We start from the raw sequence: 27,755 nt of genomic DNA, 5'->3' as shown, positions 1-27,755 counted from the left end.
TGCTGGTGAACTTGATATTTATGGCCGACAGTATAAAAGTACGTTTGCCTGGGGAAGTCAGTGGAGGACAGTGGTGGAGGGATTTTTCGATATATTTTTTAGCGCTTGTTAGCTGAGGTTCAAAAAGTTTATTCATTTTCGCAGACATTCATCTGCAGGGCGTTGTGAACAATTTATTGCATGTGCTGTTCGGGAGGCTGGAAATTGCTTACCGTGTGATGTGGTTCCAGCTCGCACCGTTCCTATGCGACGAACGATGGCGATGGTTTCCATTTTATTGATGCTTTTTCAGCACCGATGGAATCCATAAATGAAGGCAAATGGAATGAATAAATTAAAGGGAATTAGTTTTGATACGATTCCGGTGGCGCTGATTGATGCTGCCGACGCCGAGGACGGTTTTCCTGTGGGTTGAATTTAACGGAAAATAAAGACGAGAAATGTGGTTAGACGCAGAAATCGAACAGCGTTTACTTAGCGATACTATTATCTTTCAAATTGGTTTAAATTCAGTGGGGGCAGATTATCTTTTCAGTGCCCGTTAAAGCAATTTGCAGTCTTGATTCATGGGAATGGAAAATCAATAATAAATATGTCGTCTGTTAAATATTCTACAACAAACGTTTCATTCGCACCTGGTGGCTTAATGGGCGGCGTCACTGCTACCTGGGTGTCTCCCCAAGAGCTTGCCGGAGCTCTGTTCGAGTCAATAGGCTGCAGTGGATTGGCGTTGTTGGGAACACTGCTAGCGCCAGTCGCTGGACTAATGCCACCGGTTGCACCAGAAAGTCCAACGCTGTACAGGGAACCAATTTCGTTCTCAATCCAATCACGATAGGACCCTACCGGTGTGTAGTATGCGGTGGTATATTTTATCTGCTTGCAGCTTTGGGGATTCGCGGGTGGATTTATTTCTGCCAATATGGCCGCTAATTTGAAGTTGCACACGATGGCCGTGCCTCGGTCTCCGCTTTGCTTTAGTGCCACCGGATCCAACTGCAAATTTTCATACGTTTGTTAAATTGGCTGCCGGTTGGTTTGCTGATCTCATTTATTTTATTGAATTTAAAATTATTACCGCAGGGATTTGTATAATGGGACAGATAAATTTGTAACTATGTGTAGATTAATAAATACACGCGTGTTGGGAAGAATTAAATGTGCTGAACCTTGCATTATGACACCAGTTTTGTTCGGTTTGAATTAATGAGCTGGAATTAGAATTCGCTACGCATCACAGGTTGACATAATTTAATTACCCCGAAAATTGACTTCGGAGTTCAATGGCATTTCGATTATATACAATTTTTTAAGTTTACTCATCCCCAGCATTTGGCTAGAAATACACTCAATACAAGTATCAAGCGTTTCATGCCTGTAACGGCAATTCTAGTATACTCACATCACACATTCTGTTGTCACTGAATCGATATTCCCAGCAGCTTTCATTCCGTGTTGAAGAACTCATCCGACGTTCGGCACAGAACTTTTCATCCACAAGACTTACATTATTTACTAGAGTGAAGGGGTGTAACGGCAATTCTAGTATACTCACATCACACATTCTGTTGTCACTGAATCGATATTCCCAGCAGCTTTCATTCCGTGTTGAAGAACTCATCCGACGTTCGGCACAGAACTTTTCATCCACAAGACTTACATTATTTACTAGAGTGAAGCCTGGCCTAAAAGTGGAATTCATGGCCTAAAAGTGGAAAAAAGTTGATTAGTTAATAAAATTCAAACCTGAATAGTGCATTTTCACAATTCGTGTTAAATTCCATTTGTAACATGCTACAAATTTGGTTCCTCTTGCAATTAAAGACTGCTACTACAATTCTGAATTCCAAACAGGGGTGAATTAATTATCACAAAACTTTCTCTTCTATTTCTAAACTAGGGTGCATGTGAGTTGCTGGTTAATACAGGGTGAGTAATAATAACTGTGAGTATTTTTCGAACTTGCTTGATAAAAATAGGTCAATTACAAATGCGTTTGCATATTTTTCGTTTAGAATGTATTCAAATGTCAACACAGCTTGCAAGTTTGCTTTGAATTTTCATTCGTTTAAGAGTCGTGGACGCAAAAAGGGAACTAGTGATGGCTGTTTTTTTTAACTTTGGACCGTAAGAAGCTGAAGTCACTCGGAATAAACGAAAGATTCATCATTCGTACCATCAAGCAATACAAGGAAACCGGTTCTTGCAAAATACTCCCCAAAACTGACCGCAAACACACAGTAAGAACGCTGGAAGCCATCAAACGTGCAAGAGAGCAAATTCGACGGAAACAAGATCAGTCTGGATGTAAGATGGACATGGAACTGGGAGTTTTGCAGTCAACCATGAAGAGTATTTTGAAAGATGTTCTTCGATTGATTACATACAAAAACAACGGGCGCACGGTTTGACAGCAAATCAGAAGGTTGCAAGAGTAGACAGATGTTGGCAACAGCTTGGTGATTGTGAAATTCTGTTTTCGGATGAAAAAATTTTCCTTCTACAGGATCTTATCAAAATGATTCGATATATGTAGCACATCCTACTGATATTTCTCGAGACATACTTACTTACTTACTTAATTGGCCTAAAGTCTTACGACAAGGCCTGCGCAGTATAATTTCTCCATCTGTTTCGGTCCATGGCAACTGATGTCCAGTTCCGCGGGCACCTAGTGCTCGCCAGATCTCGCTCCACCTGGTCTTGCCACCTCGCTCGCTGTTCCCCTCTTCGTCTTGTTCCTACCGGATTTGATGCGAAAACCATTTTTGCAGGATAGTTGTCCGGCATTCTAGCAACATGTCCTGCCCAATGTATCCGTCCAGCTTTAACTATTTTCTGAATACTTGGTTCGCCATAGAGACGCGCGAGCTCGTGATACATTCTTCGCCTCCACACACCGTTCTCTTGTACTACGCCAAAGATGGTTCTTAGCACCCGCCGTTCGAAAACTCCGAGTGCTCGTAGGTCCTCTTCTAGCAGTGTCCACGTTTCGTGCCCGTAGAGGACAACCGGTCTAATTAGCGTTTTGTACAGTGTGCACTTTGTACTGGGGCTCAAATTGTTCGACCGCAAGTGTTTGTGGAGTCCGTAGTAGGCCCGACTTCCGCTGATAATACATCTTTTATTCTCACGGCTGGTATTGTTGTCCTCTGTTGCCAGCGAGCCAAGGTATACGAACTCGTCGACTACCTCGAACTCATCCCCGTCGATTACCACGGTACTGCCCAAGCGAGCCCTGTCGCGCTCGGTCTCGCCCGCCAGCATATACTTCGTTTTAGACACTGGTGTACTGATCTTCCACTGCCTCAAATGTTCTGCCGACAGCATCCACGTCGTCAGCAAAGCAGATAAATTGACTGGATTTATTGAAAATCGTGCCCCGCACGATTCCATAGCTCTTGTCGGTTTATGCTATCATATGCGGCTTTGAAATCGATGAACAAGTGGTACGTGGGGACTCGGAATTCGCGGCACTTCTGGAGGATCTGCCGCAGGGTGAAGATTTGGTCCGTTGTAGACCGACCCTCCATGAAGCCGTCCTGGTAACTTCCCACAAATCTATTGGCTATTGGCGATAGTCGATGAAAGAGGACTTGGGACAGCACTTTGTAGGCGGCATTCAGTATAGTGATGGCTCGGTAGTTCTCACAATCCAGCTTATCACCTTTCTTGTAGATAAGACAGATAACCCCGTCTTTCCACTCCTCCGGTAGTGGTTCCGTGTCCCAAATTTCGACAATCAGTTGATACAGACAGCGGGCCAACTTGTCCGGGCCCATTTTAATAAGTTCCGCTCCAATGCCATCCTTTCCCGCTGTTTTGTTGTTCTTCAGCCGCTGGATGGCTTCTTTAACTTCCCTTATCGATGGGGCTGGCACATCTTCGTCGCTTGCTGCACCAATGTGGTCACTTCCTCCGCTATCATGATCTTCCGCCTGCACGCCATTCAGGTGTTCATCGTAGTGCTGCTTCCACCTTTCGATCACCGCACGGTCATCAGTCAAGATACCTCCATCTTTATCTCTGCACATTTCGGCCCGCGGCACGAAGCCTTTGCGAGATCCGTTGAGTCTCTGGTAGAACTTCCGAGTGTCGTGAAAGCGGTACAGTTGTTCGAATTCTTCGCACTCTTTGTCCTCTTGGTGGCGCTTCTTCTCCTTGAAGAGTCGGGGTCTCTGCCTCCGCTTCTGTTTGTATCGCTCCACATTCTGACGGGTGGCTCTACGCAGCATTTGTACCCGCGCTGCGTTCTTCTCTGCCAATATCTACTGGCATTCCTCGACAAACCATTCGTTACGTCGATTCGGTGCCACACGGCCTAGGACGTTCTCCGTTACGCTGTTAATGGCTGTTTTCACGGTATTCCAACAGTCCTCAAGAGGGGCTTCATCCAGCTCACCCTCTTCCGGCAGCGCGGTTTCGAGAGATAACGCGTAGTTTTCGGCGACCTCCGGTTGCTTCAGTCGCGCAAGATTATACCGTGGCGGGCGGCGGTATCGTATGTTGTTCACAACAGATAGTTTTTGACGTATCCTTACTATCACTAGGTAGTGATCCGAATCGATGTTAGCGCCCGCATAGGTTCTGACGTCGATAATGTCTGAAAAGTGCCGACCATCTATCAGAACGTTGTCGATTTGTGATTCTGTCTGGTTGGGTGATCTCCAGGTGTACCGATGGTAGAGGTTATGCTGGAAGAAGGTACTACGTATGGCCATGTTCTTGGAGGCGGCGAAGTCGACAAGTCTTAGGCCGTTTTCGTTCGTTTGCGGGTGGGCGCTGAACCGTCCAATCACCGGTTTGAATTCCTCCTCCTGACCAATCTGAGCATTACAGTCCCCGATGATAATTTTGAAATCATGTCTTGGGCAGCGGTCGTATTCACGCTCCAACTGCGCGTAGAATTCGTCTTTGTCATCATCGGTACTTCCGCGGTGAGGGCTGTGCACGTAAATTATGCTTACATTGAAGAATCGGCCCTTGATTCTTAATCTGCACATTCGGGGGTTGATCGGCCACCACCCGATCACCCGCTTCTGCATCTCGCCCATCACTAAAAATCAGAGAGGTAGTGTACAAGACACGGCCGCATATATAGGTGACGCAGGACTACGTAAGTCTCTTTGTAGTGATAGTAGCATGTATTCATGCTTGTAATCATTCGATTCTTCATGTATACATGATATATGCAACATATATACATGCTACATGCGTTGTATGTAACGTTTATCAAAGTAGTAACATTGCATACGTACAATTCTCAAAAGATTGTGAATTTGAAAACAATTTAACAAAATCAAGAACACAAACTATTACTTTCCTGCTACCTTACTGAAATGAAAAATTGTTTTTATTATCCATGGTTTACCCCGTTGAAGGGATTTTACCAATTCAATCCTATTTTATCAACAGCACATCTTTTCACTACACTTCTAATGAAACGGCAAGCATGCGTATTCATACACAGTCGTATTATAACCGAACACTACAGCTGTAGCACATTTTTCCACCACAGATATCAAATTCGCCGAGGTTCAATCGTCTCGCAGTAAAGAATTTGCGATCTGTTGGGACAGCGCACTTGTGTCATTTTTTCTTGCACACTTCCCTAACACAGACATCAGATTGGACTAGGTTTAATCGCGTTCGTAAGAAATCTGTTGGCTCGAGGGGGTTTTGTCACTCTCTCTGGCGTACTTCCCAAGCAAGGACATCAAAATGGTCTAGGTTGGACCGCGGTGTTAAGATATCTTGTTGAAATGAGGAAACTTTGTCACTTGTTTTAGCTTACTTCCCAAACACAGATATCAAATTGGTATAGGCTTAGATCATCGTAAAAAATCTTCCAACCAATCGTGAAGCGAGAATTCTGGTTAAACATGGGTTTATTATTTTCAATTTTTCAATAGTTCAACATCAAGAATCCATACTTTTCTTCATTTGGGTCAATTCTTAGAAGATTTTCCGATCGATTGGTGTAAGAATATTGAAAATCGATCGGAAAACCGCTGGAGTTATTAGCGCTCAAAACCTTTCATTTTTCGTGACGCTCGCATTTTTCGATTTTTTGGAATGACACCCTATCTCAAAACTTGCCGTAAGACGTATTCCTACGTCAAAAAGCTGTGCCCAGCTCGTGTGTATTGCCGCAGCTCTGGTAGATGGTATGACCATCTCTATACGTACGTACCATCGTTCCTTTCCAGCATACCTCCTGGAGCGATATTCATTCCGCACGGCAGTGGAAAAGCGAAAACATCTTCAATTGGATCCCAAATAAACCCCAGCACACGTTCGACCATCGCGTCTTTGTCTTCATTGAAGTGAACGGGTTTCTGAGACAACTCTCCAATGTTTGCAGGGGCTTCGGTGAATCGTCTCAAAGACCCCCTGTTATCGATATCTTAATTTTTCAGTTGTTTATGAGCTCTCAATTGGCAATTTTTGATGAAAAAACGCCTTTCGTTTTGAAAAACTACTGCCATTGTGGTAACTTTTCGAATTTTCCAGAGCCGCTACATAACGATTTAGATATTGCGCTACAGTTTCAAAATCATGTTTTTCTTGTATGTGACTCTGTGCGCGGTCAAGACGTAAACTCTTTTTTGAAAAGTAAGGAAGTGTCTGTTACGAACAATGATAAATTGGATGAACTTGAAAATTTCGACATTTAGGTCACTATATTGAGTTGTTCAATGACAGGTGGGGCTCACATCCACGCTCTTTCGGTTGGCTCCCGAATCTTCTCGGCAGCAGAAACAGAGAGCAAATATAATTATCATCACCAAGGCGAGGGTGTGCGGAATGATAGAGTTGGTAGAAACGAAACTAGGTATTAGACCGCCTAATATAAGGGTGTGACAGTAGTTTAGTCAGAAAACATTCGGGTGCCAACCATGTGCATGAGTGCGAGCTCCACCTGTCATTGAACAACCCAATATATTTTTGAGTTATATCTCGTAATGTTCTAGTTCATCCTATTTATCATTCTTCGCACCAGACACTTCCTCACTTTCCTTTAAAATCATCGTTGAAATCCATACTCCGATACTTCGTTGGTTCAGGCCTCATACCACCAACAAGGAACTGTTTTCTAGAGAGTTAATTAATATTTTGGCATCTAAAAAATACAAAATACATCTTCCAATATACATTAACCAATAAACAAAACAACCCAAAACTTTACTTTAATTTCAAAATATTCACCAAAGGTCATTAGTATTCGAACTTCCAGAGTAGGGTCCCCTCTCAATGTCCTCCAATTTCAAGTCTAATTTTAATTCCAATTTCATTCTTATTTCTGGTACCTACAGTTAAAAATGGAATATCTAGTCCAACTTCAACCTTAATTTTATATCCAATTGCACCCGATAGTCCAGAGTTTTCAACCTAACCGGCCGGCATTTTTGTGATAAGTAAGAATAGATTCGTCATCCTACGATTATTCCGTTTTTTCAGGTCAAAATTTTCTTCTAAGAGGTCGAGTACCCCGGCTTTTGTTTATGTCTGGGCAGGCTAGCGCATGTAATTTGATGGCTGGCAAAGAAAAATGTTATCTATTTTAACCAGACAGGAAATACTACAAAAGTTCAATTCAATGGAGAAAGTAGTCTAAGTCCCCCCTAACAAAAAAAAAAAAAAAACAGAGAGGATTCTATACTTTTCGTTCTTATAATAAGTAAGCACTTACAATAAGCAAGAACGAAAAGTATTGTATCCTGTCTGGTTAAGAATTGTACCAGTTTTTACGCTAGCACAAATCAATAATAGGAGACAAATATTAGTCTAACATTGCCAGACGATTAAAGCATTTTTTTCGCAGAATAAATGAAACCTCTCGTAACTTGGTAACTTTAGCCTCAACCAGAATCAGGACATAATTTGCAATGAACTGAACCTTGGCATAAATTACCAGATACAGCATACATATTACGAAAACAGACACGAAACATTGCACAGTTGGAGGGCTCCTATCGCAACTGTTGTTGGGACCTTGAAAAGCGAAGTACCTAGCTAGAGGTATACCTACCCCGACCGAGTTGTTGTAAATGTTCGTGAAGCAGTTTTCATTAACATTGTTACCGGCTGCGAACGAGCTTTTCTGCTGCTGTTGAAGCTGTATCCACTGGACTGCGGTTGAGTTTTGCAGCGGCAGCGGACGGTCGAGCTTATCGTGTGCAAGTGCGGTTGTGTGCCATGTTGCCAAACGCCACCCGCCGCAACCGATGATGATGCCGCCAGTTAGTCGCCATTTCCGTTAGGATCCCGGTGGAAATTCGATGAGGGGTGGGTGTAAATAAAAGTTTATTAAATTTATTAAAATTAATTTCTGTTCAACTTGTTGCTGTTAAACTTTGCATTGGAGGTAAGAAGGCGTTAATCCCAGTGGGGTGGGGGCTCGGGGATTGAATAATGTGTTGATAATTTTAAGTGGAATTTATGTGTTTTACAAATTAGTAGATTTAGTTGAGTATGTCGGTGAAGTTCAGATTTTTAAATCATTTCTCACTTATTTACCTTGAGCAGTGCAATGTCATTTTCCAGTGTGGTCAAGTTGAATTTACTGTGAGGAATTCTGGACACTACATTTCGTCGAATGCTCTCGTGGTTGCCCAAGGATGATTGTCCGAGACTGATATAGCCTGCATAGATGACTGTTTCGTTTGGATGAATAAATCGACTGTAAATAGATCGACAAAATTTGGGTAAAGCGTTACTAAGTTCCTCAGCTTATGTCATTTTGGAGCACCTTATATTGGTTTGCTTGTCCTGAATCCAAATACAATTCGCAGTGGTTAGAATGTATTCCGCTTTGATAATCACTCCGTTACAAATGTGAATATCACTCGTGGTTGAAAATGCATTTGATCGAATAGAAACCTTAGAAAAATATTAAAAACGTAAGTAATCACGCATGATTTTCTGGATACGCAATCCTACCTGATAGGGAGCTGAAAGCTGGTGAGCCTGGCAAACCGCAATTAGAATCCAAATCGTTCCAAGTAAATACCACATTTTGGTCGAATTGCTTGCTTACGTTTCGAAGCTTGATTAGTAAAGCCAACAATTTTTAGACAATGCAGTTCCGCACTAAATATTCGTCGTAAAATTTAAATACCAATTAACAATACATTCACTGCTTTGGCACGGCTTATATTCATCCAAACCTCATTCGTGACTGATTCGTACTGTGCTCAGAATGATTCACATACAATTTCTTCGAACTAGTGGGGAATAAACACAGGAGAATAAATATATCTGCTTATCTTAGCACTCTTTAAACAGAGGATGGTGCTTCTAGAGCAGGGTACACATCACAATACTAATCTACGATACCTGCAGTTTATTGCAGAGTCAGTGGGAGGATTTTGGTTGCAACAAAAACAACGAATTGGTAGAGATAACATTACAAATTGTATGAGCACTTATTTGTAGTTATATGCACAATATTTCGTTGAAAAAATGAATTTTTTGATTGTTAGAGCTACCAAAAATCGAGAATAATCGAATAATCGAAATCCGAATTGTCACAAAAATACCCTCCCGTATCTTATGTGGATTAAAAACTAGAGTGGAGGCGTCATTATTAATCCTGTTGCCTATATTGATCCTATTTTCACTACAATCATCCATATATGCAATGAATGGCTATATCAACCATATTTTTAGTGAATTTGGATTGTAGCAGACATATATGAAGCTTTCGCATTCGTTATTATAACTCCGAGATAATTGTTTATCATTGCAGTGTTATAGTGAACATAGTAAAGATTATTTATTGTTTATTTGACTATGGTGTTTATTTTTATAGTAATCAATGGTTTGCTGCCTCAGTATTTGTGTAATCGAATTGAAAGAGGTAGAGACTTCCATAGATATAATACAAGGAACGCGGATGAAATAAGAACACCGAATTTCTTATCATGTGCTTCACAGAACTCGCTTTTTTACAAAGGAATAAATGTTTTCAATTCGATGCCAAGACACATTAAACGTGCAGCAACATTTATGGAGTTTAAAAGACTATGTATTTCACACGTAAAAGCTGTTTTTTAAGATTTACTTATTAACTTATAATTGACGAAGTTTTGAACGAAACAAATGATTTTTGTGGACCATTTTGTTTGAAATTATTTACTTATTTATTTTGTTTGATGAATAGAAGATTGTAATTGACGAAGTATTTTTATGAATTATCTCATAGTGTTCGAAATTTAAATTGTTTTTATATTTTTAAATTTATGACTTTTTTTTTAATTATTGTACACTTTAACTACTATGTTCACCACGATGGTGATGATGGATTTTTTTTTCTTATTATAGTAATTATAAAATAATACAAGAGCAGTCTTCAAAAGTTTGAGCCTCGCGCGCGGTGTTCAGATATAACGATCGTTTAAATTTGATTACCTATATCTGTATGTGAAACCAGATCGTTTTTTTTTGTTTGAATAACTGGTTTAAATTGTTATAATATTAATTATCTTATAGATATATCGTCTTGCTCAAATCTTTGTGGGGGTATGTGGCGGGACCATCATCATCATCATCATTTAAGATAGATCCAATATAAGCATTAGGACTAATAACAGCGCCCTCATCCTAAATGTTTTTAATTTTTTTGGTTGACTGCGTTTGCATGAGACTAAGGCCTCCCAATTAATCTCTAGGTACTAACTGTACTCTATTGTCAGGTATTCTGATAAGGCTGCGAAGCCTGTGAAATGAAAAACATAGGTCAAGTTCCAAATGCGGAATGTATCACCGAGCATTGCTTTACGGTAGTTTCTAAAGTTGAAGCAAAATCGGCTTCTAAATAATGAACATGTGAAAGTATACCAGATCTGTTCACTAACTCCTCTCTCTACCTTCATGTGGTGCTGGCTGAAGTACGCAGCCTTGGTTGTCCTACGCAAACAGGGTAGGAGGGAACAGCGGCTCTAGCCAACCCAGCTTCATCCTTGGGATACGATCCTTAAGCTAACGATCTACTGTACCTGACATTTTACCAAGTTACAGAAATGGATCTGGGTTATTGGCAATACTAAAACACGGATATGAATTGGAACATGGAACATACTGACCCTTGCCCAGCAGACTAAGCTGGCTCAACTTAAAAGGGAATTAAGTCGCCTGAAGCTTGAAATCCTGCGACTGAGCGAGGTCTGTTGGCCGGATACTGGCGAACACAAGACATCGTCCGCGTAAGTCTTATTCAACTCTGGCATACGAAGTGTATATCTGTCCATGAATCTGTCGGGTGTATCTGTTGTTACCGGTCATTTTGTTAAATGAACGGTACCAATCAATGGTGTCAAAGTTTTGGGATTTAGTGTCTAAGTTTAGTCGATAAGTGTAGTCTGTAAGAAAAATTTGTCAATTAATCAATCAATCTTGTCAATCTTGTTTATTGTTGTTAGTTTAGTTTGCTTTGTTGTTTGAATATTTATTGTATTTTTTGTTTAACCTAGAGTAAGTTTACTAACCCCTAAAACCCATCCAATAATTAGGCGACGAAAAATTTGCCAAAAAAGGATTTATGTGAGCGTTACCATTTAATAGCCTAAGAAGACCCTGTCTACAATGATGACTCAGAAGCTCAAAAGAGGCCTTCCGCGCCCACCCCGGAACATCCAGACCAGGTGTTGGGGCTTAGCATGGAGTCTCTAAAGGCTCCGTAAATCACTCACTGAGTCAGGGACAGTCTTAGCTATTAAATGGTAACGCCCTTTAAAACACGTTTGTAACGGAAAGACCGCAACGGAAAAGACGGCAAAAAGTCCGCATTAAACTAATAACCTCCGTAATAGTTCCCGATCGTACAGCCAATTTTATATCACTTGGACTGCACGAAAAAGTGGTATGTGGTGGTTAATACCGGGGGAGACGGAGAGTGAGAGGGAGAGGGAGAGAGGAGACAGGAGGAGAGAAACAAGTCTGTTCGGGATGATCGGCGAAAGCAAATATTGGCTCGAGAGAGTCGGATGAAAGCCGTAGTCACGTACGGAGGGGCTAGTTAATTCCCCGTCGAGCATCGAAAAATCCCTAGCGAAGTGTAATTTAGCGAATCCGCCACGAAGCCTAGAAGAGGGACGGCTGCGCGAGTGACGATATAAGCCTCGAAGAGGAACCATTCAAGTGCCCGGAGTTTCTCCTTTTTGTAACACCGAGAAGATTTCGACATACTAGCTAGCTGAGTGCAGAGTGACAGCGTCGTTCGGCAACAAAGCACAGCGCTTCGTAGTGTCCATTCTGGTGGTTTAGGCGGCAACCACATACCACTCAACCAAACCTGTATCGTGTATCGAACGTGTATCGTGTAAACGTGTATCGAACACGTGAGCGCTGCGGTTTATTACGTCGGCCACAATTGCTACTGTACGGTGCGTCATAAGAGTCCTGTCAACGTCCCGAGCGAGTCTACAGCCCTCTACACTCATTACGGTCATCACGGTCATCTCTTCAGGTACATTCGTCTCCTCTCCCTCCGTTCGTCGGTCATCAATGGGCCCCAACGTGCGACGCCAGGAGCTGCATCGATGGTATGGAGAAATAAATGTGCATGCATGAATTTTCCTTCTTTTTCTTTTATACAAAAGAGCCAGATTTCCATTTAAAAGCTCCTTTGACGCTTTTGATTGGTCTACTTCGTTCTTGGTAAGTAGTCGGGTTGAGCGAGTCCTCCGAAGGTCGGTTGCCGACCCTGAGATAAGCAAAATTGAGCTAGCTGGGTTGAGTGTCCGAACCAACACTTATACTGTCCATGAAGTCAGCCTATCATGGTTGAGTTCATGCATTTCATGTCGCACTCTGCGTGTCTGGATTCCACAATTTCACGTACATTCAGTAATACTTCTGGTGTCCCACAAGGCAGTGGCTTGGGCCTTTACTTTTCGACTTGTATTTCAACAACATTGCTATTCTACTTGGCTCCGGATGCGTACTGGTATATGCCTACGATCTAAAGAGCTGTCAGGTTGCCAAGTCCGTCGAGAATGGCAAACACTGTAGGACACCTTCGCTATAACAGAATCATGCTAACGATAAGCTATAGCATTTCATAATTGTAATGTGCCTATCTCATTTAAATCTCAGAAAAACGCAGCTACCATCGATCGCGTCGATCAGGTTAACAACCTTGGAGTTCTGTAGACTGGAAAAAGCATACTTGAGACAGCACGCCTTTTCTCATTGTGGTCCCTTATCAGGTCCATCAGGCGTGCTAATCAATTCCGACACCGGCCTCGTCCGAATGCGGGCCCTGATCGGGTGCGAAGAAGTGTTAGTCCAGTACTGGTTGCTACTAAAGAATCTTCTGCATCTTCACAGCCCAGCCAGCACCAACTAGTAAATCACTGTACGAAAACTATCGTAAATATCTCCTAACAAACTCGAAATCGTAACTAAAGCTGGATAAAGTGGGATCAAGTTAATTTTCTGTCATATATAATGATAATGACTGACATACATACGATTTTCAGCACAAAATCGTAGAGTAGTATGGAGCAACTCGCGCTTAATCGGATATTATCGTATATAAATACTTATATAGTCGTAACGCTCAAAATTATTCGTAATCACGTATATCGCCACCAAAATAGTACGGATATGCCATACGATTTATAAATACGATTTATTTAGCATGTATATCTGTACGTAAAGCTGACTTTTACCTTTTTATACATATGAAAATGCTAGCTGGGAAGCGTTTCGGGAAAAGAATTTTTGTAAGTAGATGAGGGAGCCCTATCTTAAAGGATAATGTAGTCTGTCGAACGCTACACGCGGTTTCGGTGCACTTTCATTAACACGCCTATGAAGTCTCTTAGCACCAGCTAACTCGGATGTTCGGATATTTTATTCGAGTACATGCTACAGATACCGTAGACTGCTTTGTCTATCTCGGTACATGCGTTACTTATTCATGTCGGCTCATGATATGTTGTCTTAAAATGTCATCGAGACTTAGTGGAATACCTGACACTTCTTTAATAACCCCAATATATTATATAGTATAATATCAATAAATTACGCTATAAGTAGGGGTTCACACTTAACCCAGCAAGCTAGATTTAAATTATCGGCCTTCGGAGGACTCACGCAACCCGACTAGTTACCAATAACGAAGCGGGCCTAACAATAGCGTCAAAGAATGGAATAAAACAACTAGTTTACCGGGGTCTTAATTATATAAAAATTAGGAATTTTCATTCATGACTACTTTTTTTCCGTATCGTCGGTACAGCGCTGGACGTCAAATGTTAGGCCCCATTGATGAACGACGAACGAAGGGAGAGGAGACATTCCTTAATGACAGTGCTGGTTTATTGATTTAGGTTTACCGGGATAAAATTCTCAGGATACCGCAAGGATGCCCGTGTGGTGGCGCAGTGACAATTCCTACCGTTTTAGTGATAGGCGTGAAAGGCTTTCCACGTGAAAGGCTCTACAGCTTTCAGAATTACCCACGACGCGTCGGTGCTCTTGGGAAATCACCGCTCGTTGCCGTTACCGTAGAATTGGCAACCGAAGAGTTTCAGCTCGTAGTGGCTATCATAGTGTGTTAGAACACTCGGGACTAAAAATGCACTCTCTGAAATGTTCCTGCACACTACTAAGCGAGTGATCGTGGATTCGAATTCTTCAACTACTGCCTAATCAACGTCTATGCACCGACAAACGATAAATCCGACGATGCTAGGGACGAGTTCTACGACAGGCTCGAGAGGACCTATGGAGAATGCCCCAAAACATGACGTGAAAATCATGATCGGAGATGCAAATGCGCAGATCGGGAGCGAGGAATTCTTTCGTTCAGACATTGGAAGACAAAGCCTTTATCTGTCGACCAGTGATAACGGTCTGAGGCTCATAAATTTTGCCGCGGCCAGAGGAATGGCCATTTGTAGCACCTGCTTTCCACGTTTGAATATTTAGAATCACACCTGGAGGCATTTAAATGGAGACCCTAGCTCTCAGATCGATTATGTTTTGATTGACGGTCGACACTTTTCGAACGTCATCGATGTAAGGTCTTGTCGGGAACCAAATATCAACTCTGACCACTATCTCGTCTAGTGTAAGATTCGCGCAAGGCTGTCGAACACGGCGAAGGCTCGCACTGAGAGGACGCTGCGTTTCAACATTCAGCGGTTGACGGCAGATGGCGTGGCAGTGGAGTACGCTAGGAAGCTAGATCGACGAATCGCAGAACAGCAGGTAGAAGGAGAAGATATAAATGGGCTGTGGTGGAACATCCATGGTGCCATCGAAACAGCTGCGAGAAAGGTGGTAGGCACGACGCGTGTAAGACAGCGCAACAACTGGTTTGAAGACGAATGCCAGAGAGTGACAGATGAAAAGAACCAACCCAGGAGTCGCATGCTCACTGCGGCAATGCGTCAAAACAGGAAGAGGTACCGAGAGACCAGAGCTGCGGAAAAAAGAAGCCATCGTCAAAAAACGCGAGTACGAGGAGCACGTGCTTGCCGGCGCAGAGGAGCGATACGCCAGTAACGACACACAGAGTTTCTGCAAAACCAACCAGTTCACTGACAAAACGGCAGCAGCTCCAGGTTGAAGGAGCGATTCCAAACACTGCTGAACGGAGAGGTAAACGTGGAGATCAGTAAGGACAGGATAAGAATTGTAAGCGAGGGCCAAACTGTGGAGACACCAACACAAAAGGAAATTAAGAAGGAAATCAGTGAGCTGAAAAACGGTAAGGCTGCAGGGAAGGACGGTATCCCGGCTGAACTTCTAAAAGCAGGGAGCGAGCGGCTGTACGAAACAATCCACCGGATCATTGTCAGGATCTGGGAGGAAGGACAAATGCCGGAGGAATGGTTGGATGGCCTGATTTGCCCAATTTTTAAAAAGGGGTATCGTCTCTAGCGTAAAAACTATCAAGGAATTACATTGACCAATTCTGCCTTTAAGGTGATCTCCCGTATTCTGTTCTATAGACTGAGACCGTTAGCGGAGTCCTTCGTGACTACCAAGTTAGTTTTCGTGAGGGTCGCTCCACGACAGATCAGATGTTTACCCTGCGTCAGTTACTAGATAAGTTTCGGGAGTACAACTTGCAGACACATCATTTGTTTGTGGACTTTAAGGTGGCGTACGATTCAGTCAAATAAAATGAGCTGTGGCAGGTAATGTTAGAACCTGGTTTTCCGACGAAACTAGTTAACATCGCCTTGGAAGATGTAATACGAAGAGCAAACGTGGAAAGCAATGGAACTATGAACACGAAATCTCACATGCTTCTTGGCTTTGCGGATGACGTCGATATCATAGGAATCAACCGTATAGCAGTGGAAGAGGTTTTCGGGCCCTTTGAAAAGGAAGCGGCGAGATTGGGGCTTACCATTATCACCACCAAAACGAAGTACATGGTTGCTGGCAGGGAACGTGGGAGATCAAGTGGTGTTGGTGCCGAGGTGGAGTTAGATGGGAAACGATATGAAGTAGTGGAGATAGTTATATACCTTGGTACACTTGTGACATGTGACAAGGATGTAAGCCGCGAAGTGAAATGATGAATTGTAGTTGCGAATCGGGCTTTCTACGGATTACGTAGCTAGCTGAAGTCTCATAGTTTGCAAATTCGTGCAAAACAGGCGCTCTACTGAACACTAATATTCCCGGTGAACCTTTACGGATATGAGTCATGGACGCTAAAGGAAGCTGATCGACGAGTCTTTGGAGTTTTTGAGCGTAAAATGATGCGATCCATACTTGGTGGCAAAATGGAAAATGGAGCGTGGCGCAGCGCGCAGATGCATGAATCACGAGCTGTACCATCTATACAAATATGCTGATATAGTGAAGGTAGTACAATTTGGTAGGCTGCGGTGGGGTAGGCACGTGACCATAATGCCCGACGAAAGAGTAGCCAGAACTATTTCCAGCAGAGCACCAGGAAGAGGCCATAGACTCCGAGGCAGACCCAGCACCCGATGGGTGTGCGCTATTGAACACGATGCACGTTGCATTAGCTGATCAGCTTCGTGGGGATTGTAGACCGGCAGCCCAGGACCGACAGTACTAGAGCATCATAATTCGTTCGGCGCAGGATCGGTAACGGACTGTCACCACTAAAGTAAAGTAAGTACAGTTCAGAGGAGCGCAATGAGTCCACGCCAGGGTGATACTAATGGCAGTGAGGAAAGAGTAGGTAAAGTGGAGCAAGCTTTGAAAGAAAGGTAAAACCCCATTACATACAGTAATCCAAAACTTTTGTTACATTAATAGGTTCATAGATTTGCTTATACACAAATGAAAACGACGATACGTTAATATGTAATAGCTTATTAACAATAGTCCCTTGGGTGGTATCGCCAATATGTTATAACTATTTTCTCAAGACTGAAAGTAATCTACTACTTTTTATTCAAAGAACGTCGAAAGCACCTGTTCTTCCACTAGAGCTAGGCCATAGGCCGAATAAATAGATGCCATCGCTTAATGGGCTGAAAATACTCTCCCGTACCCTATCTGTTTTAGAAATGCGGTGAGAAGAATTTCAAAAATAGATTTCGCTTTTCCATAAGATCAAACCCCGTCAAGCACCTAGCGGGGCAAAAGTGCGATTCATGGACGAGGCAAAAAAATGCATTGGTAGTTATATACAGCTTTAAGCACTATGTTACAGATACTAGAAATGGAAGTTCTGCAGAAAACTGTTTGCACTACAGATGCTGGTCGGAGAAAAACAGTGTTTATCCGCTGGTGTAATAAAAAAAAACGTTTGGTAAAGTTTCGATCTGACGGAGGCTGCAATACGCCAGTGGTAAATAGTAAAGGTGCAAATTGAGAATATTTCTTACCGAACTTATCGCAGATAAGCTTCGCACTTTTGCCCCGCTAGTGGGGTAAAACTGCGATTCGAAATAATCAGAAAAATAACGAATTTGTTTTGCATAACACTATTACCCCGGATGATTTATAGTTGTATGTGAAGATATTGAGTTATTGCATCAACATAAAATATATTTTATTGTTCTGCTTCTTTATATCTCATGAAAATTGATGACGACTTCAAACATCGCACTTATGCCCCGCATTACTCTATAGATTTTCCTTGCTTAGTGCCATCCTCAACATATTCATGAATATATGAGATTCAGACACATTGAAAATACAATTATTACTCCGCGAACTCTCTTCGGTTTGTTGAGTTTCCCATTGAATACTAACAAGTGTTGATTCTACGTAAATAAGCTCATCGTGAAATATTTTCGTAAAACCAATCTGATTAAACATAAATCAAAGCAATTTGCGGAAAGTATGCATTCGCCAATTGAGGTTAGAGTCGTTTTTGATGGTTATTTAATATCCTTCCTTTACATAGGAGGTTCATTTAAATATTGTTTCGTTTCATTTACAAAACCGACAATCTAACCGACAGTTATTCAAACTTTCTTCTCCACAGTTCCATGATCTTCAGTCTCCGCTACCTGGTGCTTGTCGTACTTTTTCAACCATGCCAGATGCAAAAATTTGTAGGTAAGACCACAGCAAACAGCAAAATAGCCCATATAACGGAATGCCATCCTTGTGCCGAATTGCGCTATCAGAAAACCTCCGGCGAAAGATCCAACTCCTTTCCCGAGACAGAAGTGGGCCATCCCGGCGACACCGATCAACGTTGCCACCAGACTGTTGGGTGCCAAAACGGCACAATATGTGGTGGCTACCACCCACATAAAGTAGCAAGAAATCGCTTCGTTTAATTCGATTGGAAAACACCAGAAGGGATTACTGCAAAAAATATATGATTTTATTAAAATATTCAAAATATTAGAGGAAAATAAAACTACACTTACTGAATAAAGGAGTATCCTAGAATTCTTGTGGCATGTGCGAAGAAAGCTATCACCAGCAGATTTACGTGTCCAACCTTTCTGGTGATGGGATTTGTCAGGTACATCATAGGTACGCTGGTGACAGTTCCAACTGTATAGGTTAGTCCAAGTAAATAGTTGGGTGAACCCATCTCTTTCATGATAACAAACATATAGCTTTCTATAAATCCCCAGAAACTGCCCATGAAGAATAGGAAAAAGATGAACACTAATACGTGAGGGTGTTGTAATATCTCGAATAGGTGTTTCATGATATTTTCCGACGGTAACTTTTGGCCGATGGGTAAAAACAAAACAGCAATTAAAGATAAGGCCATCAGAATGTCATAGGTGTAAAAGGCGGGCTGATAATTTGTAGTTCTATCCCCGTCAGAAAAATAATCGATTAGCAAGCCCGTGAGCGGGGTAAAGATCGCCATTCCAAGACTTGAAAATAACTTCTCACGCCCGAAGTCTCCTCCGTGTTGTTCGATCATAGTCAATGCCATCGGATCGACAATGGTGACGGTAGCAGTCAGCATGGTGGTGGCACAAAACCGAATCATCAAGTAGTACCAAAATGTTCGGTCGTATTCATTTGACAGTTCGCATTGGACGCTAATCGGTGGGTTGGAACTGTTCACTAGCAATTCTAGGATGCATTCATCGACCATTACTGATCCACAGGAACGGTTGGAATTATCGCTTTGAACAGCGATGAGTTCAATCGGTGTGTTATTTTGAGCGGCATTTGGGCAATCCTGGCGTAACTTTTGCTGGAGTACAGAAGCTGTGGGACATCCCGATTGACTGCAGGGCTGGTCCTGTCGAATAAAGCATTTATTTGTTTAATTCATTAATTACTTCTTTTTTCACACTTATGTGGCAGAAACTTATTTATGACTGAAATTAGTTTTAAATCGGTTACCACAACTGGTTTATAACAACTGTGCTAGCAGGGAAGGGTTGTTTATCTCTTCTACAAAAAGCACGTTCAGCTGGCTTGCAAGATTGAACGAGTTTTCACGTGTTTACCGAAATTTAAAGAAATCGTGCGAAACTTACTTTAGATTTTATGGTAAATCACCATTAAACTATAATAAATTTTGCTGAGATTTGTTCGGTTTCGGTAAAGCCGAAATTTCGCGAGATCAAGCACACGAGATGACGTTTCGTAGCGGGTTTCATGGAAGCTCGCGCCACCACGAACCAAATTTTCAAATCCGGATCTTGCAAAAATGTCGTGAATACAACGTGCTTACGCAACACCTATTTCTTGATTACAGTCTATAGAGACCAACTGTGGTAATGGTGAATAACGCACAAGCAAGGTTTCACGAACAAATTGACGAGACGGTAACATTTAATCGATTGATGTGTTAGGTACGCGTATCGGGTCTTTTCATGACGCGGCGAGGATTAACATAAGCAGACGGCCTTCCCCGCATGATTTTCAACATTGCTCATGAGGAGGTTTGCTTCTAGGTTTGAAGTATAGTAGAGTTCTAGGCTTGACAGATTTCTGTAATATTATAACCAGAAGCTAAATATAACAGAGCTATTCGAGAGCCAATCTGTAGGGTTGTGGATGGGCCTTTAAGTTTCAATATAAAATCTAGCAATATGGATTCCGGATATCAAGTTCGTGGAATTGGTTCAGCATGCCATCTGCGAGTGTTTTGAACCTTATATCGGACACTTTTCGAAACTACAGATTGCCGGAAACTATTGTCGATTAATAGCCAAATGTATCAGTACATCAAAACTACATGATTGTGTAAAGGCCCAGACACAATGTGTTTTCGACTGTTTGTTTTGTAGCCCAGTCTTTCCAGCCGCCGTTATTAGTCTGGCGTATATCGCCTCCTGATAGATGGTCGGCACTTTTAAGACATTATCGACGTCAGAACCTATCCGGGCGCTAACATTGATTCGGATCACTACCTAGTGATGGTAAGGATACGTCAAAAACTATCTGTTGTGAACAACATACGATACCGGCACCCGCCACGATATAATCTAGCGCGACTGAAGCAACCGGATGTCGCCGGAAACTACGCGTTATCTCTCGAAACCGCGCTGCCGGAAAAGGGGGAGCTGGATGAAGCCCCTCTTGAGGACTGTTGGAATGCCGTGAAAACAGCCATTAACAGCGTAGCGGAGAACGTCCTAGGCAGTGTGGCACCGAATCGACGTAACGAATGGTTTGACGAGGAATGCCAGCAGATTGGCTGAGAAGAACGCAGCGCGGGTACAAATGCTGCGTAGAGCCACCCGTCAGAATGTGGAGCGATACAAACAGAAGCGGAGGCAGCAAACCCGACTCTTCAAGGAGAAGAAGCGCCACCAAGAGGAGAAGGAGTGCGAAGAACTCGAACAGCTGTACCGCTTTCACGACACACGGAAGTTCTATCAAAGACTCAACGGATCTCGCAAAGCCTTCGTGCCGCGGGCCGAAATGTGCAGAGATAAAGATGGAGCTATCTTGACTGACGACCGTGCAGTGATCGAAAGGTGGAAGCAGCACTACGATGAACACCTGAATGGCGTGCAGGTGGAAGACCATGATAGCGGAGGAAGTGACCACATTGGTGCAGCAAGCGACGAAGATGTGCCAGCCCCATCGATAAGGGAAGTTAAAGAAGCCATCCAGCGGCTGAAGATCAACAAAACAGCGGGAAAGGATGGCATTGGAGCGGAACTTATTAAAATGGGCCCGGACAAGTTGGCCCGCTGTCTGTATCAACTGATTGTCGAAATTTGGGATACGGAACGACTTCCAGAGGAGTGGAAAGACGGGGTTATCTGCCCTATCTACAAGAAAGGTGATAAGCTGGATTGTGAGAACTACCGAGCCATCACTATCCTGAATGCCGCCTACAAAGTGCTGTCCCAAGTCCTCTTTCATCGACTATCGCCAATAATCAATAGATTTGTGGGAAGTTACCAGGCCGGCTTCATGGAGGGTCGGTCTACAACAGACCAAATCTTCACCCTGCGGCAGATCCTCCAGAAGTGCCGCGAATTCCGAGTCCCCACGTACCACTTGTGCATCGATTTCAAAGCCGCATATGATAGCATAAACCGACAAGAGCTATGGAAAATTTTAGACGAAAACGGCTTTCCGGGTAAGCTTACTAGACTTATCATGGCTACGATGGATGGGATCCAGTGCTGTGTGAGAATCTCGGGTGGATTGTCGGACCCATTCGAATCTCGCAGGGGACTTCGACAAGGAGATGGTCTTTCCTGCCTGCTATTCAACATTGCGCTTGAAGGTGTTATAAGGCGAGCGGCGATCGAAATGCGGGGCACGGTCGGCAGAACATTTGAGGCGGTGGAAGATCAGTACACCAGACTGAAACGCGAAGCAGAGAAGATTGGATTGAAGATAAATACGTCTAAAACGAAGTATATACTGGCGGGCAGGACCGAGCGCGACAGGGTTCGCTTGGGCAGTACCGTGGTAATCGACGGGGATGAGTTCGAGGTAGTCGACGAGTTCGTATACCTTGGCTCACTGGCAACAGAGGACAACAATACCAGCCGTGAGATTAAAAGACGTATTATCAGCGGAAGTCGGGCCTACTACGGACTCCACAAACACTTGCGGTCGAACAATTTGAGCCCCCGTACAAAGTGCACACTGTACAAAACGCTAATTAGACCGGTTGTCCTCTACGGGCACGAAACGTGGACACTGCTAGAAGAGGACCTACGAGCACTCGGAGTTTTCGAACGGCGGGTGCTAAGAACCATCTTTGGCGGAGTGCAAGAGAACGGTGTATGGAGGCGAAGAATGAACCACGAGCTCGCGCGTCTCTACGGCGAACCAAGTATTCAGAAAATGGTTAAAGCTGGACGGATACGTTGGGCAGGACATGTTTCTAGAATGCCGGACTACTATCCTGCAAAAATGGTTTTCGCATCAAATCCGGTAGGAACAAGACGAAGAGGGGCACAGCGAGCGAGGTGGCAAGACCAGGTGGAGCGAGATCTGGCGAGCACTGGGTGTCCGCGGAACTGGAGATCAGTTGGCATGGGCCGAAACAGATAGAGAAATTATAATGCGCAGGCCTTATCATAAGACGTTAGGCCAATTAAGTAAGTAAGTAAGTAAGTAAGTAAGTATATCGCCTCCGCTGTCCCAAGGTTTCGAGTAATGATGTCGAGGTTTTCTGCGAAGGCTAGGAGTTGGCTACTATTGCTGAAGATCGTTCCAGTCGTTTCGATGCCCGCTCGCCGAATCAGACCTGCAATAACGATGTTCAATAACATACCGGACAGTTAATCCCCTGGTCGCAACCCTCTGCACGATTTCAAAGGACTTGAGAGTGTCTCCGAAACGCGCACGTAGCACATCACTCACTCCAGGGTAGCTATGATCAGTCGCGTTAGTTTTTCCGGAAAACCGTACTCGTACATTATTTGCCATAGCTGTTCGCGTTCAACTGTATCGAATGCTGCCCTGAAATCCGCGAAAATATGATGCGTGGGCACGTTGTACTCCCGACATTTTTTTATCGTTAGGTAAAAATTGGACCCGTGATAACACGAAATCATTCTAGTTGGTTCCTATGCCATGAAAACTGAGTGATACCTAATAAATTTCTCTCTACAATTCCGGCTTTGCTTTGATGATTTTTTTTCTTGCGTGCTAAAAAATGCTAGAATATGGCAATGTGGCCATGCATAAAAAAGTATTGTCGGTGTTGTGCTCTAATATTCTTCATAATAGCAACAATAAACTGGGTCAACTAGCGGTAGCAACTTAGACTTAAGGTTTATAAGAGATGACCATAATAAGACCAGAGGTAATGATTATTCCCACAATAAAACCTTTATAAAATTCGGATAACAGCAAGTGGTTTTAGAATTGTTACTTGGAAATTTAATAATTTGCTCGGACTTTGGCTGCATTCACAACCGAATCACTGCTATATAATTTTTAATTACATTTTGCGTACTGTGAAAATATCCACGTGTTGGTAAGGTGTTTATAAAAAGGTAACCTTTCAAAATGACGATAATCGGCAAATTAGTCCTACTATGAATAATCACCCTTATTCTTGTTTTCGTTCGAATGATATTCGTTCGAAAGTTCAGCCGATCCGTATTCTTGTTTTCGTACGAATCAATTCGAACTTTCGAACGCCCCTTCCTTTTGTTCATTCGAATATGAGAACAGTATTTCCCGATTCGTTCGAAACAAACTATTAGCACGAATGCAGGATATGGTCGTAAACAAGAATAAAGGTGAATAGTTGAACACAAAAGGAACGAGGTTACTGTGTACGCCTTAAATGTTGCTCGTGAGCGTCAGTTACCTTACCTATTCTCTATCCCAAGGAAGACGCGATCATGATTTGGTTATTTTTCAATTTTTCTGGCTATGTGGATACGAATTTACTTTATCTCTTTGTGAGAGGATTTTCAGAGAGGACAACCGTCTTTCAGAAATGAAAATATTCAGGTGATTATTAAATGTAGTAAGCAACCAAACCACAAAAGAGAAAACTGAAACAGCTGCAGTGCTGTTAATATTCATGAGCATAACGTTCTGGTTTATCAGTCTACCTTGCATTGAAAATCTGCTTGCTTTGATCAAACATACGTAATAACTAAATGCAGCAAACATGAACTTCATGCACGAGAATATAGAATATCAGCGCCCTGTGATATTGTTACAAACTGATATTCACGTTTGAGCAGTGAAAATCAATAAAAAAACATTATGTTGTGGTTTAGCATCTATTGCGTTCAGTTGTTGGATATAAGATTTTTCTTTTCATTAACTGCATTTAAAATTGTTTTTACCTGAAGTGAATATCACCTTCCGGATTTGAAAATCACTTTCTCCTGTTCTATTTTCACGATATATTGAACTTGTATACTATGATGAAAATCACTGTGCAGTTGTACATCTGAAACTCAGAGGCATAAAAAACAATGTATGCTGAGAAAAAAGATTTTCTGTTTTGTTTGAAATTCGGTGATAATTAAAGGCCCTGAACAGCTGAGTTTATCTATTTTGACATTGCCATGGATTCGACATGAATCTATTATTGCATTATAGTTTTGCGCCAATACTGCCTACGATTTATATTTATCATGCTCCAGTTAGGGAGGCTAAATGTTTTTCAGGAAAAAAATTAAATGAGAAATTATTAACTCTCTTTGTTTTTTCGCTAAACAAAGAGAGTTGATAATTTCTCATTTAATTTTTTTTAATTTTGCAAAGCGGTTTTCTTTCGCTTTATACAAGCTGATAACTATAGAATCAAGCTTGTCATATTAGAATAATGGGTGAGTGAAAGACGTATATCCTCATGTGAGTGATAATTTTAATCACTGGTGCTAATATCTATTCAGCTCTCTCATTTATTTTAGGCTTGGTGCCGAAAAGAGTTAAAAACCAGAAAATGTATTTCGTCTTACCATGATAATTTTTATTTTTTCATAATGTGCTATGTTTCTCATTCAATTAGTTGGGTGATAATTGATCTTTGAGTTTATTGAATTTCAAGCTCAATGACTCACATTGGAGTCACTGTCGTCGTAAGATTCGCATCACCTATAATAGGGTTTATCTAAAAATTGATACTTCATCAGTACGAAATTTGTCGTTTGATAATTCTACCAATTTTATCATGAGAAGAACCGAACTTTCAATTCCAAATGCTATTCATACTTGCTTTAACGTTAACGTTATTTGTGAAAACATTTAATATTAGCATGTCATTACTAAATTACATAGCTGGCAAGGATAATAAATGGCATAGCCAATAAGGCCCCTAACCCTACAGACTATCATAACCTACCAAGTAAATATTTCCTTTATCTGCCGCTAGGAAAACCAACCGTGGCCGCACTGTTACCAACTCGAACGGCTGACGTCGTGGAATCAGATCCAGCGAGTGATGAGCGACAATGTTTAGCACCAGGCAGACCATAAGTACCGGTTTGTACTGGCCAAATCGATCGACAATATATCCACTAATCGGAGGACAAAGGCAGGTCGTGAAAAGCAGAGTCAAATAAACGGTCGCAATTTCGCCAACCGTCAGCCCAATACTTTGCATATGCACAGTTAGGTAAGGGACCAGAGAGGAGAAAGCACCGAAGATCAGGAATAAGGTAGCCTTCAGCAGCACCAGGTGCGGATTGATGACGCGAGATTTGTCCAGCTTCTGGTTTCGCTCCACATTCGGAGCAGCAAACGGTGTTTCAGCTATTTCCGACGGTGGCTTCATTGCTCCGCTGTTCCGTTACGGGCTGCCCTGTCCTGTGTCGGCTTCTGTACTGCGATTCGAAATGACGTTTTCTAACAGAAGACTCCATAAAGGTAACAAATGCGGCGGGGAATAGTGTGGCAAGAAATTAATTCACTCCAATTTTCCGCTTTAGCTCGTCGACACGCTCAATCACTTTCTGGAGCTGACTTCACCGACTTCTTGATGGTGATGGCTCTTCGGGCAGGATATGAAGTTACGCGGATTGTTGACCTAGACCGTGAACTGAAACTGACTGCACCCGCTTGACTGTCTAAGACGGCTGACACTGACTGACTGATGGAAGCGCGAAGTGGTGTACCGACTGAAATACGGAATTACTTCCCTTTCAGCCTGGCAGAAGATGGACGTGATAATTTAGAACGATAAGCAGCATCCGTATCGCTCCGTATATAGCGGTGTGATAACTGAACCAATTTAATTCTCGGCTATACATACATTAATTCTGTCCGCTGTGGGATAGTCCGTCGTTTCGTGCATGTCACGTGTTCGAGTAATGAACATCGTTTCGCAGTTTGATTTATAAAGTAGTAAAAGGAACGCTTAAGCAATCAGTTGAACAGGCCAGTGATATACATTGGTTTTAATTTTTTTTACGAAACTATACTCGAATTAGTCTGAAAATCCTAGTAAACTATAGGATGATTAAAATCATCTTAAACAAAGTAACTGGGAATGTAGTAATTTAATAGATTAATTTAAGCTACTGACACATGTGATTTTCTTCCAGGGGGCTTAAATAGTTAACTAATTGTTGAAAGTTATTGGAAGGTAAAGGAAAAGATAATGGTTATCGAGTCGGAAACATTTTGGTTAGTTACTGTGTATCCCTATGTTACTCTAACACAAAAGGCAGAAGTTACTGCAATCCTTTAGCGTATTATCGAAAAGCTTAAAATTAGACATTTATGGAAAATATAATGTAGAGCGGTAGTCGTTATGTTTCAATTAATTTTAATTAAACAATTCATAACCATTTTGTTAGCAAGCCGGTTACTAATGAAACAGAAATAGATGTCGTCATAAACAATCGTTATGCCTTTCGGAGCCAACACCACGAGAACATTAGCCGTACGATAAAAGCCCTGCGTTCTGGCCTGATTAGCTTTCTACAGATGATGGTAGAATATTGTACAGAGCTGTGTTTTGCTTTAAAGGTGTGTTAAACCTATTGCAGGGGGCCACGTATGCGCGGTGGGGTGTATGTATACGATAATAATCACTTTGAGTTAAAAAAAATTAGTTCAAATTAGTTCTTTCCGGCTACATGTTTTGGTTATTGTGTTGACTATGTTTTATTTTCAGCTTTAACAGTCTTGCAACTTTTATCATTGTTTAATTTTTTAATTATTTTTGGCCGATTTGTGGATCAAGTGTAGCAACTTATCACCCTAGTGTAAAAAAATATCTGTTCAACCTCAGGACTGGAACTGTACAATAAGATGAAAAATCTCGAAAGACAACACCCAGGGCTTGATACAAAGCAGAAGACACTGCCAGGTCTGGGAACATCTCTTTTCTTCCGGATAGTTGCGAAAGATAATCCCAGGTAATTGCTTCTCGTCACGTTCGCTTTGGGTTCTCAACAAACAACAACTTCCGCATCAACATC

The 27,755-nt window shown here is 42.2% G+C and overlaps 3 protein-coding genes across 5 annotated transcripts in view; 1 reads left to right on the top strand and 2 right to left on the bottom strand.

Annotated features, from left to right (window-relative positions):
- LOC128742928 (uncharacterized) overlaps positions 1-18,818 on the top strand; it is a 40,385-nt gene extending 21,567 nt beyond the window's left edge. For both annotated transcript variants that reach the window (XR_008412275.1, XR_008412274.1), the window contains exon 2: positions 18,440-18,818. The gene's annotated coding sequence lies outside the window, so the exon portion shown is untranslated. The remainder of the gene's footprint in view (positions 1-18,439) is intronic.
- Positions 121-9,211, bottom strand: LOC128742927 (trypsin I-P1-like). 2 transcript variants are annotated; one of them, XM_053839428.1, is made up of 8 exons: positions 8,944-9,209; positions 8,753-8,883; positions 8,521-8,683; positions 8,033-8,170; positions 1,556-1,705; positions 1,403-1,486; positions 636-996; positions 121-404 (listed from the first exon to the last, which is right to left on the bottom strand). In XM_053839428.1, the coding sequence occupies exons 1-8, from the start codon at positions 9,016-9,018 to the stop codon at positions 289-291; spliced, it is 1,218 nt and encodes a 405-aa protein (XP_053695403.1). In that variant the 5' UTR covers positions 9,019-9,209; the 3' UTR covers positions 121-288. The 2 variants fall into 2 exon arrangements, with proteins under 2 accessions (XP_053695403.1, XP_053695402.1); XM_053839427.1 differs by having other exon boundaries at positions 1,403-1,705; positions 8,944-9,211.
- LOC128742926 (uncharacterized) lies at positions 18,337-26,369 on the bottom strand. Its single transcript, XM_053839426.1, has 3 exons — positions 25,673-26,369; positions 18,834-19,675; positions 18,337-18,768 (listed from the first exon to the last, which is right to left on the bottom strand). The coding sequence occupies exons 1-3, from the start codon at positions 26,102-26,104 to the stop codon at positions 18,420-18,422; spliced, it is 1,623 nt and encodes a 540-aa protein (XP_053695401.1). The 5' UTR covers positions 26,105-26,369; the 3' UTR covers positions 18,337-18,419.
- Between the last annotated feature and the right edge of the window lie 1,386 nt (positions 26,370-27,755).

Source organism: Sabethes cyaneus, chromosome 3, assembly GCF_943734655.1.
Source record: "Sabethes cyaneus chromosome 3, idSabCyanKW18_F2, whole genome shotgun sequence".
NCBI classification, from domain to species: Eukaryota; Metazoa; Arthropoda; class Insecta; order Diptera; family Culicidae; genus Sabethes; species Sabethes cyaneus.
This window is presented reverse-complemented; position numbering and strand designations above follow the sequence as displayed.

Coding starts and splice junctions, on each gene's coding strand:
- LOC128742927 (XM_053839427.1), bottom strand. CDS start 9,018: ATGTGGTATTTACTTGGAACGATTTGGATTCTAATTGCGGTTTGCCAG. Junction 8,884..8,943: donor AGCTTTCAGCTCCCTATCAG/GTAGGATTGCGT, acceptor TATTTTTCTAAG/GTTTCTATTCGATCAAATGC. Junction 1,706..8,032: donor TTTACAACAACTCGGTCGGG/GTAGGTATACCT, acceptor TTCCACTTTTAG/GCCATGAATTCCACTTTTAG.
- LOC128742926 (XM_053839426.1), bottom strand. CDS start 26,104: ATGAAGCCACCGTCGGAAATAGCTGAAACACCGTTTGCTGCTCCGAAT. Junction 19,676..25,672: donor ATAAAGGAAATATTTACTTG/GTAGGTTATGAT, acceptor TTTATTCGACAG/GACCAGCCCTGCAGTCAATC. Junction 18,769..18,833: donor CTAGGATACTCCTTTATTCA/GTAAGTGTAGTT, acceptor TATTTTTTGCAG/TAATCCCTTCTGGTGTTTTC.